The sequence below is a fragment of the Cucurbita moschata genome, unplaced genomic scaffold (assembly GCF_002738365.1).
Source record: "Cucurbita moschata cultivar Rifu unplaced genomic scaffold, Cmos_1.0 Cmo_Scf00021, whole genome shotgun sequence".
NCBI lineage: Eukaryota > Viridiplantae > Streptophyta > Magnoliopsida > Cucurbitales > Cucurbitaceae > Cucurbita > Cucurbita moschata.
The window spans coordinates 2348596-2362086 of record NW_019268537.1 but is presented as its reverse complement, the minus strand read 5'-3'; the positions used below and the strand labels follow the sequence as shown (position 1 = coordinate 2362086).

The 13491-nt window shown below is 37.5% G+C and overlaps 2 protein-coding genes across 2 annotated transcripts; one reads left to right on the top strand and one right to left on the bottom strand.

The window, feature by feature from the left end:
• Positions 1–1520: 1520 nt before the first annotated feature.
• On the bottom strand, positions 1521–3051 carry LOC111458752 (transcription factor CYCLOIDEA-like). Its single transcript, XM_023101550.1, has 2 exons — positions 2118–3051; positions 1521–1781 (listed from the first exon to the last, which is right to left on the bottom strand). Exons 1-2 carry the CDS (start codon positions 2995–2997, stop codon positions 1723–1725), a joined length of 939 nt encoding a protein of 312 aa, XP_022957318.1. The 5' UTR covers positions 2998–3051; the 3' UTR covers positions 1521–1722.
• Positions 3052–10517: 7466 nt separating this feature from the next.
• LOC111458472 (transcription factor bHLH30-like) lies at positions 10518–13348 on the top strand. The gene is made up of 2 exons (XM_023101167.1): positions 10518–11244; positions 12664–13348. The coding sequence occupies exons 1-2, from the start codon at positions 10675–10677 to the stop codon at positions 13120–13122; spliced, it is 1029 nt and encodes a 342-aa protein (XP_022956935.1). The 5' UTR covers positions 10518–10674; the 3' UTR covers positions 13123–13348.
• Positions 13349–13491: the final 143 nt, after the last annotated feature.

The following is a 13491-nucleotide window of genomic DNA, read 5'->3' as shown; positions in this document are numbered from 1 at the left end:
TTTTCCCCCCCCCCCCCCCCCCCCCCACTCTCTCTCTCTCTCCCTCCCCCTCTAGCAAACGTATAATAGGCCAGAGTGGACAGTATCTGTTAGCAGTGAACTTGAGCTGTATACCGTGAAACCCTACATTGGTAGTTGAAAGGGGGAACGAAACATTCTTTAACCCTACATTGGTAGTTGGAGAGGGGAACGCAACATTCCTTACAAATGTATGGAAACAATGGTAGTTGGAGAGGGGAACGAAACATTCCTTATAAGTGTATGGAAACCTCTCACTAATAGACGCGTTTTTAAAATCGTGAGACGGACGACGATACATAACGAGTGAAAGCAAACAATATTTTCTACCAGTAGACTTGAACGGTTAGACGCAGCAACATGTTGCAATCAAAAGGAGTGTGCAAAAAAGAAATATGTCACATCAACTAGAAATGGCATGCCCTTATGCTCGACTTCTTTAGGCCTCCTATCAGTCACTTTTGCATATCTGTTTCTCCTCTCCACGTACACTCTAATCTGTAGTATATATATCATCAGTCCATCCCTTTCACTTTACCCTCTCACCACTCACTTCCCCTTTCCTAATTAAGCGTCGTTTATTGATGTTCCCTTTTCTTCAAATACTGAATAAGCCCATAACCCACAAACAATGGAGGGCTCCTCCTGAACTTATTGCTGTTTTCATATCAATGCCCACCTACACAAAGGTACTTCTGCTTTCATATCTTGCTTTTTTCTTCTCTATCCATAATTCCTTTGTTTCTTCTTATCGAATCCTCCCTCACAAAAAAAAAGAGTTTAGGGTTCGAGAAATCTTTTAGACCGAACTGAAATTTCAAGTTGGTTGGGTTCATGCCCCGAACAATCAGAGCAGAGTTCACAACTCAATATAACCCAACTCTCTGTTTTTAAATTTGGTTCGACCATACATGTTACGTTAATAACTAAAATCTCGTAAAGTTCAAGTATCAAACATTTTCAAGTCACAATACATCCTACATTCTTAACCTCAGTTAAAAATGTCTTAAAAGTAGGGTAGGGATGAGTTGGATTGTAATCTTATTTTTTTAAGTTAACCCAACCAAAAGAATATCAACCGCAAACCGACCAAAAATCTAACCCAAACCAAGCTCTCATCTCTCAAACAAATTCTTCCTACCGTGGGCTACAAGTTTGGCTAGCTCATCATATGTGCCAAATTATCACTTCCAAAAAAACAATTTAGAAACTATATTAGGCCTTCAATTTGATTTGTTAGCCATTTAAATTCTTCACAGAACACTACAGATGTCTTAAATAATGTCATCTTAAGTAGATAGGACACTAACTATTATCCCGAAGGCATGGTAAAAACTCTAACTTTAACTATTAAATTATTATCAAACGAGTCTAAGCAATTGAAATTTCTCTCTATTTCACTTTAAGAGAGAAAGACAGTCATACGGTACCGAAACGACAAAAATAACTTAAAAGTAAACAAGAAAATGACAGTAATATATTAGGTTCAAATTACAAGGTAGGTAACCGATGGATTATTAATTCAAGTAGTACAGAGAAACAAAATAAAATGGCTTGAGTAGACACAGCTGATTGATGAATATGAACAGACTTAGGAAAAAAAAAGAAAAAACATTTAATTTCCAACACTAAACAATACCTTAAATTGTGTCTGAAATTTCAAATCTTCAAGCTCTTCTCCTTCGCTTGATTTCAATTCTTGCTTCATTCTCCATAGAAGATCAGTACACCATCAACTTCATCCAGCTCCGACAATTTCAAACCTGCAAATTATAATTCCATTCGAGGAATTTAAGGATCTTTGCTTAAAAATAAACTAATTAAGACCATAACTTATATTCAACAAAAGTACATATAAATTCTATGGTAAACTTGATCTTATAATGCTCAATTAGGGTTTATCTTGACAAAAATTAGAAAGAATGGGGTTATTTTGAATTCTAAACCATTTAACTTGTAACCTAAGCCCCAAGCCCGAGCCCCGTTAACAGATATTGTCCTCCTTAGGTTTTCTCTTTCAGGGTTTTTCCCGGGTTTCTACACTCTTATAAAAAATGTTTGAGTTGGGTTCGTAACAAAACCCTAATTTTGGAAAGTACCTGCAGGCGATGCTCTCATGGTGTCCAAGGACAGGGTGCCCATATCCATGGAAGAACAAGGAAGAAGATGAATCTCAGAGCATGATTCCTTTGAAACCCTTTTATCATAACAATGATTACTTATCAAAGAAGCTGAGTTTTTGGCTTTGGACCCCAAATTTTGAGGGAAATTAGCAACACTCTTGCTTTTGGTGCTACTTTCTTCAATAACATCCTCCATCTTACAAACCCCAACTGGGTTTCCTTCAAAATTTGATTTTGATATCTCGAAACGAGCTCGAATCAACTTCGCCTTCGTTCTCGCTCTCGCTCTAGCTCGTGCTTTGAATCTCGATTCTTTATCAACGATCCTTAATTTCCGTCTCTTTTTCCCTCTAGGTACTTCCTGATCATGATCATGATCATGATACAACGAAACATTTGTTACGAGAGTAGACTCAGAAGAATTTGCTTCTAATAAGAATTTCTCCCTGAGCTCCTTAATTGCACTTCTTGATTTGGTAAACAGCCATTCCACTGTCTTGCTTGCTTTATCAAACCCAAGCATGTCTTGAAGATCAAAGAAACGTCTAGCAATTTCAAGTGAAAGCCTCATTCTTCTATCTCTTGGCCCTTTTGAGGTGCAGATCTTGCTATGTCTGTCCTTCGCCCCACTTGATCTCTTCCTAGAAATGGGGTTGTCTTGGGATGAAGCTTTGTGGGCGGTTGTGGTATCATTACTAGTGTTGTTGGCACTTCCAAGCCCAATTTCAGGGTACAAAATGTGACCAAAAATGAAGTCATGATCATCAAGAAAAGGGTTGAAATTGTAGCAATCTATGGTTTGTTGGAATCTTTCATCATGGATTTGGATGGAATTGTCAATTGAAGAAGCTAGCATGTTCTAAATCTGGATATTCAAATTAGAATATACCCAAAATGATGAAGAACATGATGAACAGGTTGACGAAGAATGTATAGTAAATTGGCATAAGAAATGTGGATTGTGATGTTTATAAAGTGGGTATTGAAATGTTGATAATGGGTAAGGAGAGAATGATATTAAATGGGATAGATATTTGATACCAAAAGGCAGAAGAAATGGAGACATCTCACGTGCTTCAGGATAGAACTGAAAGCAACTTATCCAATTGATTTGAGAAAAAGGCTGTGACACTGGGAGGACTCACTGCACACACACACACAAACAAAACTCGAGCTTCTAAAATAAAACATTCGAGTCGATATAAATTTGAAATTCGAAATCGATACTTGATAGCTCTGACATGCTCCAATAACGTGACAACGTTACTCTTTGACTATCTCGATAGACAAACCCTAGTTTTTTTAGCATTTTTTTTTGTTCTTCCTCACATGGTACTTCCAACTAAGTGTCACGGTTATGCTTGTTCAAGACGTGTTGTCTATGGCCGCATGTCGGATGTCCTGGTCATGCTTGTCCAAAACGTGTTGTCCTCATTCCAAACCCGTTTTACCTGCTTTCATCTTAGTTAGGTTTTTACTGCTTCATGTTGTATCAATACAAGGGTATATGACCGTTCACCAAAATCATGTTTACACCCACCAGACTGGAATGCTCGAAAATGTAGTATAATGTAGTATAGTAGATATGATTAGTTGTCATTTCTTTCTACCTTAGTTACATGACCACTTTTAGCTTATAAAATTGCTCTCTTTCAAATTGTTTTCAACGTATTTACTCGTTCACGTTTTTTAAAACATTTCTCTTAAATGTGATTTGAGGCTCAAGTATATACCGATGTTGTCCGTAAAGTCCGAATCTCTCATAATTAACTTGTTCGTTGAGTTAGAACGAGTGTTGCACAATAAAGACAACTAATAGAGCGAGAGAGGGGTGAAAAGGGGAATTCAAATGACGAATGGAAGACTGCCAAAATTAGGTACATTTGAGTCCACTTTAACCTCTCCATCTAAAACGTGAAAGAGTATATTATTTTTCTGAGCAGGAGACTGAATGTCGCGTCAAGATTCTTTGACTGCTCCACTTTCAATTTTAAACCATGAAGATCATCCAACCTCCCAAATAAGACAAGATCGTTTTAAAATATATATACGTTACTAACCGATTTTTACTTGTTTTCCTCTCCGATCTACGTGAAATCTTATCGTTAAAGTCTCAATTTTATGAAATTTTGAATCGAAATATATCGATAAAAGTGTTGATAATGTTGAATATTCTTTGTTGATATTTTGTTATATTTCATCGGTTTATCAGTGATATAATGAAATTGTCAATTTGTTCCCTCGTTTGAAATGATTATTTTGATACATATATCATTGACGAAAATATTAAAAATTTGAATCTCGACCTAATACGTTGGAAAATAAAACGATCCTCGTTAAATTAGATTGTGACGACCCTAATTTTCTACTAACCTGAACTTACTATATCCGTAACTTATTTATGCAGAATCATTAATTTAAAATGATATCATGAACTTCGTCTTCAAACAATACAAATGAAATATTCAAACGTAAATTAAAATAAAATTTAAAAAAATTTAAGAAATAATGTCAATTCCAAGGAAATGCTTCAACTTTTTTAAATAAAGTCATGGCGGCCCAAAACTTAAATGGGCTTCATGGCGGCCCAAAACTTAAATGGGCTTCATGGCGGCCCAAAACTTGGGATGGTGGAAAACTGTGAAAAATTAAATTATGTCTATTGCTGGATAATTTATAGAGATACACATGTCGGTTGTTCTACAAACTAGAGGGACACGTCACAGGTAGAGGACGACACGTAGTTAATCCACCGAGGATTTGATGGAGTTGGTTCGACGTGTCATTATATTTTGTTGTTTGATGAGGAGCGACATGTCGTGTGGACATTGGCTCGGAAAGGAAACGGGGTTGATTCCTACTCATACTTCCTTACTTGAAGCAACCATGACGTCATCTGAAGGCTCGGGCTGACACGTCGTCTGCAATTTTGTTACAGATGTTACGACAAGTCGTCTGCCCATTTCATTTTTTCACTTTGACCTTGACCTTTTTTTTGGCTATGACCAAAGTGTATGTTTTAGTGGATAATTTCTCGGTGCTTTTTCAAATTATTTGGTAATTTAATCATTTATAAGTTAACATTTTACACTGCACCTAATAAAATATTAGGGTTAGGTAATGATAAATTTGTATAACATGATTATACTAAGTTAAAAGTGGACCTCGACGCTAAGTTTAGGTCGATCAAGATCTAATCATAACATACTTAGAACTAGAAAAATTATAGGTCAAGTAATCACCTATAAATACATTATTTTAACTTGAAAGGTTTATAGTATATGGATAAGATTGAGTGTCTTATTCTGCTAACACTATTAATACGACCCACTTAAAATCATTTATATGGAGATATGTGAGTGAGATTCAAATCAGCTAAATATATATTGAATATCTCCTAACATTAAAATATAATTTGAATAAATTATTATATCCTAATATACTAGATATTCCAATATATTATTTGACAAATATTCTTGTAAATTTCATGAGAATTTTCTTTCAAAAGGCTCCTATAGTGGAACGTAAGAGAACTTTTACGTTGTAGGAATATTTTAAGGAGTTTTGTAAGCTACCGTCTCTACAAAAGTAGAGTTTTTGTTCTTATATTTATTGTTTTCTTTTAATTCTTAATAAAATCAAAACGACTTTCGATACTTCCGATGTATGATGAAGAGTTCATTCACATCAAAGAGCATGAAACATAAAAGGGCCGATTGAATTCATTTTATCTATAAACATATCAAACATTTTTCTTTGAAACCAGTCACTTAATTAGGTCAAACCTTTAGTACGAGTTCTTTGGAAAAATCAAAAGTAAAGTCAAGAATGTTTATGCTTAAATTTGGGAGAATACATGGGCAAAATTCAAAGGAAGCAGTGATGATATCGGAAAGGGCATTTGGTAGGTTGTGTGTAATTATACTTCTGCAAAGGCAAAAGGGATATAAGTATAGATTGGTTGAAAGGAAGCAACGTCATGACAGGGTGGGATTGATATCATCATAAAACCTACCAAAGTGGCCCTATAATTCTCTCATGCCTTCTGGAGGATGGCTAGTGGAGGCGAACCCTAGCTATCATCAACCCTTTGAATCTGTCTTTCATATCAATTTTTAACCAAAAACACACACACACACACCACAACACAACAACACAACCCTGAATCATTAACTTCGCTGTTACTTCATGTGCTCACAACATTTCTTCAATCCCATTTGTGCACCACCCTCCTCTATAAATATATTTATCTTGGGTTTCACATGAAAGATTTCGAGTAAAATCTTGGATTTGATGAACTGCCCACTTCAAATTCAATTCACCTGCATCATCCTATATCCACGAGAATATCGTTCTTAATTATTAGGGTAATCAATGATGTTATCTATGTATTGTCACACGTTGTTCGTAGTTGCATGTCTGTTCCAAACCCTTTTTATATGCTTTTATCTTAGATAGGTCTTTACCATTCAATATTGGGTCAGTATGAGGGTGTATGACCGTTCACCAAAATCGTGTCTACACCTGCAAGGGCTAAAATGTCCTGAAATGAACTATAGAGATATGACTAGTTGTTGTTGCATTCTTGCTTACATTCCCATATAACACCATTTCCAATCTCTCAAATTTTGCTTTCAAAACTCTCTGCCCCTATTTTCTAAAACTTTCAGAAGCTCGAGTATACATCGCTTGGCCATAAGTGATGCAAGAACGAATAGGCTTAACTCATTTGTTGCGCAGAAGTGAGTGTCGCACAAGTCCACTGCCATTAAAGTGCGAATAGGCTTAACTCACTTTTGTCATACACAACCTGTAACGACCGAGGCCCACTGCTAGTAGATATTGTCTTCTTTGAACTTTTCCTTTTGGGCTTCCCCTCAATGCTTTAAAACGCGTTTGTTAGGGGAAGGTTTCCACACCCTGGTTGTTTTGTTCTCTTCCCCAACCAATGTGGGACATCACAATCCACCCCCCTTTGAGGCCAGCGTCCTCGCTGGCGCTCGTTCCTTTCTCCGATCGATGTGGGATCGAGACATCACAAGTACAAATTTAGAAAATTTATCAGTAATTTCTGTTCTATAAATACTCATCCGTTCAAAGAAACTCTTCCCTCAAGTTGTTTTTTCTACTTCAATTATTTGTTTCGTGCACTTTGATCAAGGGTCATATCGAAGAAACGTCTCCATTTCCACCGAATTCATAATGTATACTTTTTGAGTTGAAAAAGAAAAGTGCTGAAGTTTGAACATCTTCAAAAGGGCATGATTGAAAAAGTGAGAGCAAGCTGATTATACATATAAGGTAAAACAGAATTTCCACAGATAACCATGCAACAACACCACCTGTGCTCTTCACTCTTTCAAACTCAAAGAGCACAAATGAAACACCTTCTTTGTTGTAATTAATCAAACACAAAACACAGGCAAATCTCAGTAACCCCTTTTGATTGGATACGACAATATGGCTAATTAACACAAAAACTGAGTTGTTTTGTTTCTATATATACCTGAACAATAATGTTGTTGAATAGGGGTTTAATGATTTTGGGTTTGCTTTTTGTAACCCATGCTCTGCTAACGTGACTGTTTGTTTACCAGAACTTGCCGGCCAACACCCTCCACGCCTTTCTTCTTCCATTTCTTTTGCTTTCTTTTGCCTTTCTTTTTCTTCTCTGTGTCTTGTTTTTGCCGCAAGGGCTTGCGGAGAGAGGGAGATAGAGATTTGAAGCATACGTTGGTTAGAAATCACGAACCTCCACAATGACATGATATTGTCCACTTTGAGTATAACTCGTGATCGTCCTCTTAATTAACCAATGTGAGACTCATTTCCAACAATTTTTAATAATCCTCCTTTCGAACAAAGTACCTCAGTTTCCACACGTTTGTAAATGGTGGGTTGTTCTCCTCCCTAACTAATGTGGGACATCACAATTCACCCCCTTTGGTCCAGCGTCCTCGCTGGCACTCTTTCCTTCCTCCAATTGATGTGGGACCGCCCCCAAATTCACCCCCTTTGGGCCCAGTGTCCTTACTGGCACACTGTATCGTGTCTACCCCTTCGGAGAACAACGAGAAGGCTGGCACATCGTCCGGTGTCTGGCTCTGATACTATTTGTAACGGCCTAGATCCACCGCTAGCAGATATTGTCCTCTTTGAGATTTCTCCATCCATTCTTAACATTGTCTCCTCTAGAGCCTTGAACAAAATACACCATTTGTCAACACCAGTCACTTTTTACTACACTTTTGAGGATCACAACTTCTTTTATTCGAGATTTGAGGATATTTTTTACATGGCTAAGTTAAGGGCATGACTCTAATGTCATGTACACGGTTTTGTTCGACACTTTTTTGTTAGACTTCTTGAGAATTTTATTGATATGGTCAAGTTATGAGCTCATACTAATAGAGATGTATTCTTTACTTATAAATTTATGATCATTTTCGGTGTGACTTTTTTCCGACCATCGATAGAATGCAGGTAGGTAGGTAGAGGTTTCATGTGTTGTGAGTAGCATTGGGCTAATAATGGCTTTTATAGGGTGGAATTGCGAAGAAATAAAAAGCTTGGAGAACCGTGCATTGTTTCAATAAAGTGACTGAAAACATCTATTATTCCCCTACTGCCTCCCCCTTGCAGCAGCTTAGGTGACAATTATCTTATCAACACTTGGAGTGCGCTACTCAAGTTCTATGTCAAAACATTGTGAAAATTCTATGTAAAATAGCATGGTTACTATTGCTAGTTCATTGTATTTATCGATAGCACTTTCAATTGTGAAACCTTTATGGGAATTATCTATAACGATATCACCGCTCAAATCTTTCTCACATTTGTCGTCATTAATAATGACACTGAATGCAAGGAAGAACACTCTGAGTCTATTTATTTCCGTGTAGTTCTACTTTCAAGAGAATCAAGCTTGGACTTTCATCATGTTGATCACTTAATCGGAAATCATTTAACGTTTTAGATAATTCATAACCTATAATAGACAAGATAGATGACATTAAATGATGAGAAACATGGGAATGTCCTGAAAACTGAATTGGACCCATAATTACATATGTTCTCTAGAAAAATGTAGCTTGAATTTTTGGGTAAAAACGTGTTCCGTGTTCCATTAACGTTAATCGAAAGGCAGTCCCTTAATTCTAAAAGAAAAGGAGAGTATTCCCATGACCCTTAATGAAGAAAGGTTGGTACTTGATGGTGTCAAAAATTCATTAATTTTGATGCAAAAGTGTGTACCCATAAACATTTGAAGATAAACCCATCATGATTAGTGCACAAAGATGGGTGAACCTCATAAACTTTTGTGTTTGTATGAATGAATGAGAAGGAAAGAAAGAAAGATATGGAGTGTGTTCCAAGACACAATGATTACATGGTCTCAACGAAGCCGAAAGGGTTGGCGTGGACATGGCTAAGAGTATGGAACAACAAGGTGGGGGCCTAATCCATGGCTCATGCCAATAGGGGAACCCAAAAAGGAAACATAATTTTTTTTTTTTTTTTGGTTCCTTTTGTTGTTAGAATGTGTTCATGAGTCTCAATAATCCAACCAACTTAAGACCAAAACTATAAAAGTTCAGGTTGAGTTGAATTTTTGAAAAATTGAAAATTTAGACGTATTCCAATTCCAGATTAACATGACTTATATACGGAGAAAATAGGATTACAACAACCGAATGATCATATTATATTGAAATTATGATTAAAAAAATAGATAAAAGAAATAAAAATAAAAATAAAAACTAATAAAGGGAAAGAAAAAAAAAGTTTTAGCCAAAGCCAAGCTTTTTACTAGAATGAACTTTTTGGCCCTGTTTTTTTGTCATTGTTTGGTCGAGAAAGCAATGTTTTTGTATTTTTGCTTTCTTTTCTAATGTGCTCCTGTTTTTCTCGTCACGTCATAAAGACCAATGATATTATCGAAGCACAACGGCAATACACAATAAATTAAAGCGGACAATATTTATTAACAGTGAGCTTGAACGATTACAAATGATATCAAAGCTAGATATTGAACAATATGCTAGCGTGGACGTTAGGTCTCAAAGAGATAGATTGTAAGGTCTCAATTGAAAAGGGGAACAAAACATTCCATCTAAGGGTACAGAAATCTCTACCTGTCATGTCATATCAGACAATGAATTAGTTGAAATAACTTTATATTATAAACTATAAATTAAATGGGGTTTATTCTTTTTGTCATATGAATATAATAATGTGAGTTGTTTTAATAATTATAATATCAAAGATCTCATCTCCCATCCTACAAAAGGTACAGAGAATGGACAAAGAATAATGGCGTAAGAAGAAAGTAAAGCAGCGAGAGAGAGAGAGAGAGAGATCTATATATTGGAATGGTGGTGGGAGAGATTTGCAGAGAGAGATATAGATGACTGAGAGAAAATAAAAGGATTATCAGAAGGGAATACAAAAGGGAACCAAAAAGACCCAAAATCAAAGCTAAGATTTTGATCAAAAGGAATACAAACCTTTTATACTTCGTTTTTGGAGTGATATGCGTGGGGAAGATCAGGAAGAGGAACATCATCAGCAACAACAGGAGTGTTCACAAACAATTGAGAATATGTTTCAACAACAGCTTCTTCTCCACCAACACCTACAAAACAACGACGACGACGACAACAACAACGGAGACCATCATCATGGAACTGGAAGAGGGTTAATTTTTCCACCCGAACTCGTGTCGCCGGTTCTCCAGCCGTGGTCGTCGCTTAACCCTTTTATGATCCCTCCCCCACCATCGTTGCCATGTTCATCATCATCATCCTATGGTGGTTTGTTTAACCGGAGACCACCTAATTGTGTTCAGTTTGCTTATGATGGTTCCTCTTCCGCGGACCACCTAGGTCAGATCATATCCACCACGCTTGGACCCGTGGTTCATCCTGGCTCCATGGCTCCCTTTGGGCTACAAGCTGAGCTTGGTAAAATGAGTGCGCAAGAAATTATGGATGCTAAAGCTCTTGCAGCTTCTAAAAGCCATAGTGAAGCTGAGAGGAGGAGAAGAGAAAGAATCAACAACCATCTGGCTAAGCTCAGGAGCTTACTCCCTAATACCACTAAAGTAAGCATTTTTATATTCAAATCCCAATTCCCATTAATCTAACTTTGCATATATATGCTTTCACGTATTATATTGATTTTCACATACCCTTTGGTTTGTTTGTTTTTATATTCCTACTCTCTTGCATTGTTCTTTTGGATCAAGTTTCAATCTTTGAACATATACAATACAAAGCTTAGTTAGGCTTTTAAAATATCAAGTTTTTTGCCTCTCCTTGATGGGTTTTTCCCTTGAAGAGGGTTAGTTCTAGGTAATCGCGTCAGATCTCATGTTGGTTGGAGAGGGGAACAAACCATTCTTTATAAGGGTATGGAAATCTCTCCCTAGTAGACACATTTTAAACTTGTGAGGCTGACGGTGATACGTAACGGGATGAAGCTGACACTGTTTACTAGCGGTAGGCTTGGGCTCTTATAAATGGTAACAAAGCTAGACACCGAGCGGTGTGTCAGCGAAGACACTAGGCTTGGGCTCTTATAAATGATATCAAAGCTAGACACCGGGCAGTGTGTCAGCAAAGACACTAGGCTTAGGCTCTTATAAATGGTATCAAAGCTAGACACCGGGCGGTGTGTTAGCGAGGACACTAGTCCTCAAGGGGGGTGGATTGTGAGATCCCACATCGATTGAAGAGGGGAACAAAGCATTCCTTACAAGGGTATGGAAATCGCCCCCTAGTAAACACGTTTTAAAACCGTGAGGCTGACGGTGATACGTAACAGGTTGAAGCGGACAATGTTTACTAACGGTGGGCTTGAGCTATTACAAATGGTATCAAAGTCAGACATTCGGCAGTGTGCTAGCGAGTATGTTGGTTTCCAATGCGGGTGGATTGTGAGATCCTACATCTGTTGGGGAAGGGAATGGTTCCCAAGGCAGGTGGATTGTGAGATCCAACATCTATTGGAGAGGGGAACAAAACATTTCTTATAAAACTGTGGAAACCTTTCAATAGTAGACGCGTTTAAAAACCGTGAGACTAGCGATAATATAACAACCTAAAGCAAACAATATCTACTAGCGGTAGATTTGTGCTGTTACAAATGGGATTAGAACCAGACACCCGGTGGGGTACGCTAGCAAGGACACTGGCTCCCAAGGAGGGTGAATTGTGAGATCCCACCTCAGGTGGAGAGGTGAACGAAGCATTCTTATAATGGTGTGAAAACTTCTCCCTAGTAGACATGTTTCAAAACCGTGAGGCTGATGGCGATATGTAACGCGGACCGAAGCAGACAATATTTAGTAGCGGTGGCCTTTGACTTTTACATAAAGATTACAAGAGTCTTTTAACTACATAGGTTTGATATTGATAAGCTTTCTATTTCTAGTGAATAAAAGAAGTTACACCAAAAGGGTAGAATTAGGGTTAATACTTACGTAGTTTTGGTTGAATTTTATACGTATATACACACACAGACGGACAAAGCTTCACTACTAGCCGAAGTAATACAACACGTGAAAGAGCTAAAACGACAAACATCATTGATAGCAGAAACAAGTCCAATCCCAACAGAAGTTGACGAGGTAACAGTGGACGATGCCTCAGAGGAGATGATGATAAGTGGAGCCAAATTTGTAATAAAGGCTTCCCTTTGCTGCGAGGACCGCTCTGATCTCCTCCCTGACCTCATCAAAGCCCTGAAATCCTTGCGTTTAAGAACCCTCAAAGCTGAAATCACGACGCTTGGTGGGCGTGTAAGAAATGTGTTGTTTATCACTGCTGAAGAAGAGCAACAACACGGTCCCGAACAGCAACACAATATGAGCTCTATTCAAGAAGCACTCAAAGCTGTGATGGAAAGAACAGGAGGGGATGATTCTTCTTCAGCAAATATCAAAAGACTAAGGACCACAAATAACATCAATATCCTTTGATTTATGGGCTTCTTTTTCTTTTTATCAGTGGCAATGAAGTTAAAAGAAAAACCCTAATGAGGCATGGCTCCTTTTTAAAAAATGGATATCCACTGGCTTGGTTTCAACCACGTTTTGTTACCTTTCATATACAACTTTGTATCCACAAAATGGAATTTCAGCTTTCTTGATATCCTCTTGGTTACGTTGGATGAAAGTCCGACGTCGGCTAATTTAGGGAATACTATCTCCATTGGGATGAGAGCTTATGCTCAAAGTGGACAATATCATATCATTGTGGAGAGTTGTGTTCATCTAACAGGTCGAACATAAAGTATTGGTAAAGCGTAGACGTTATAACTCGTACCCAAATACCACAACCAAAATACT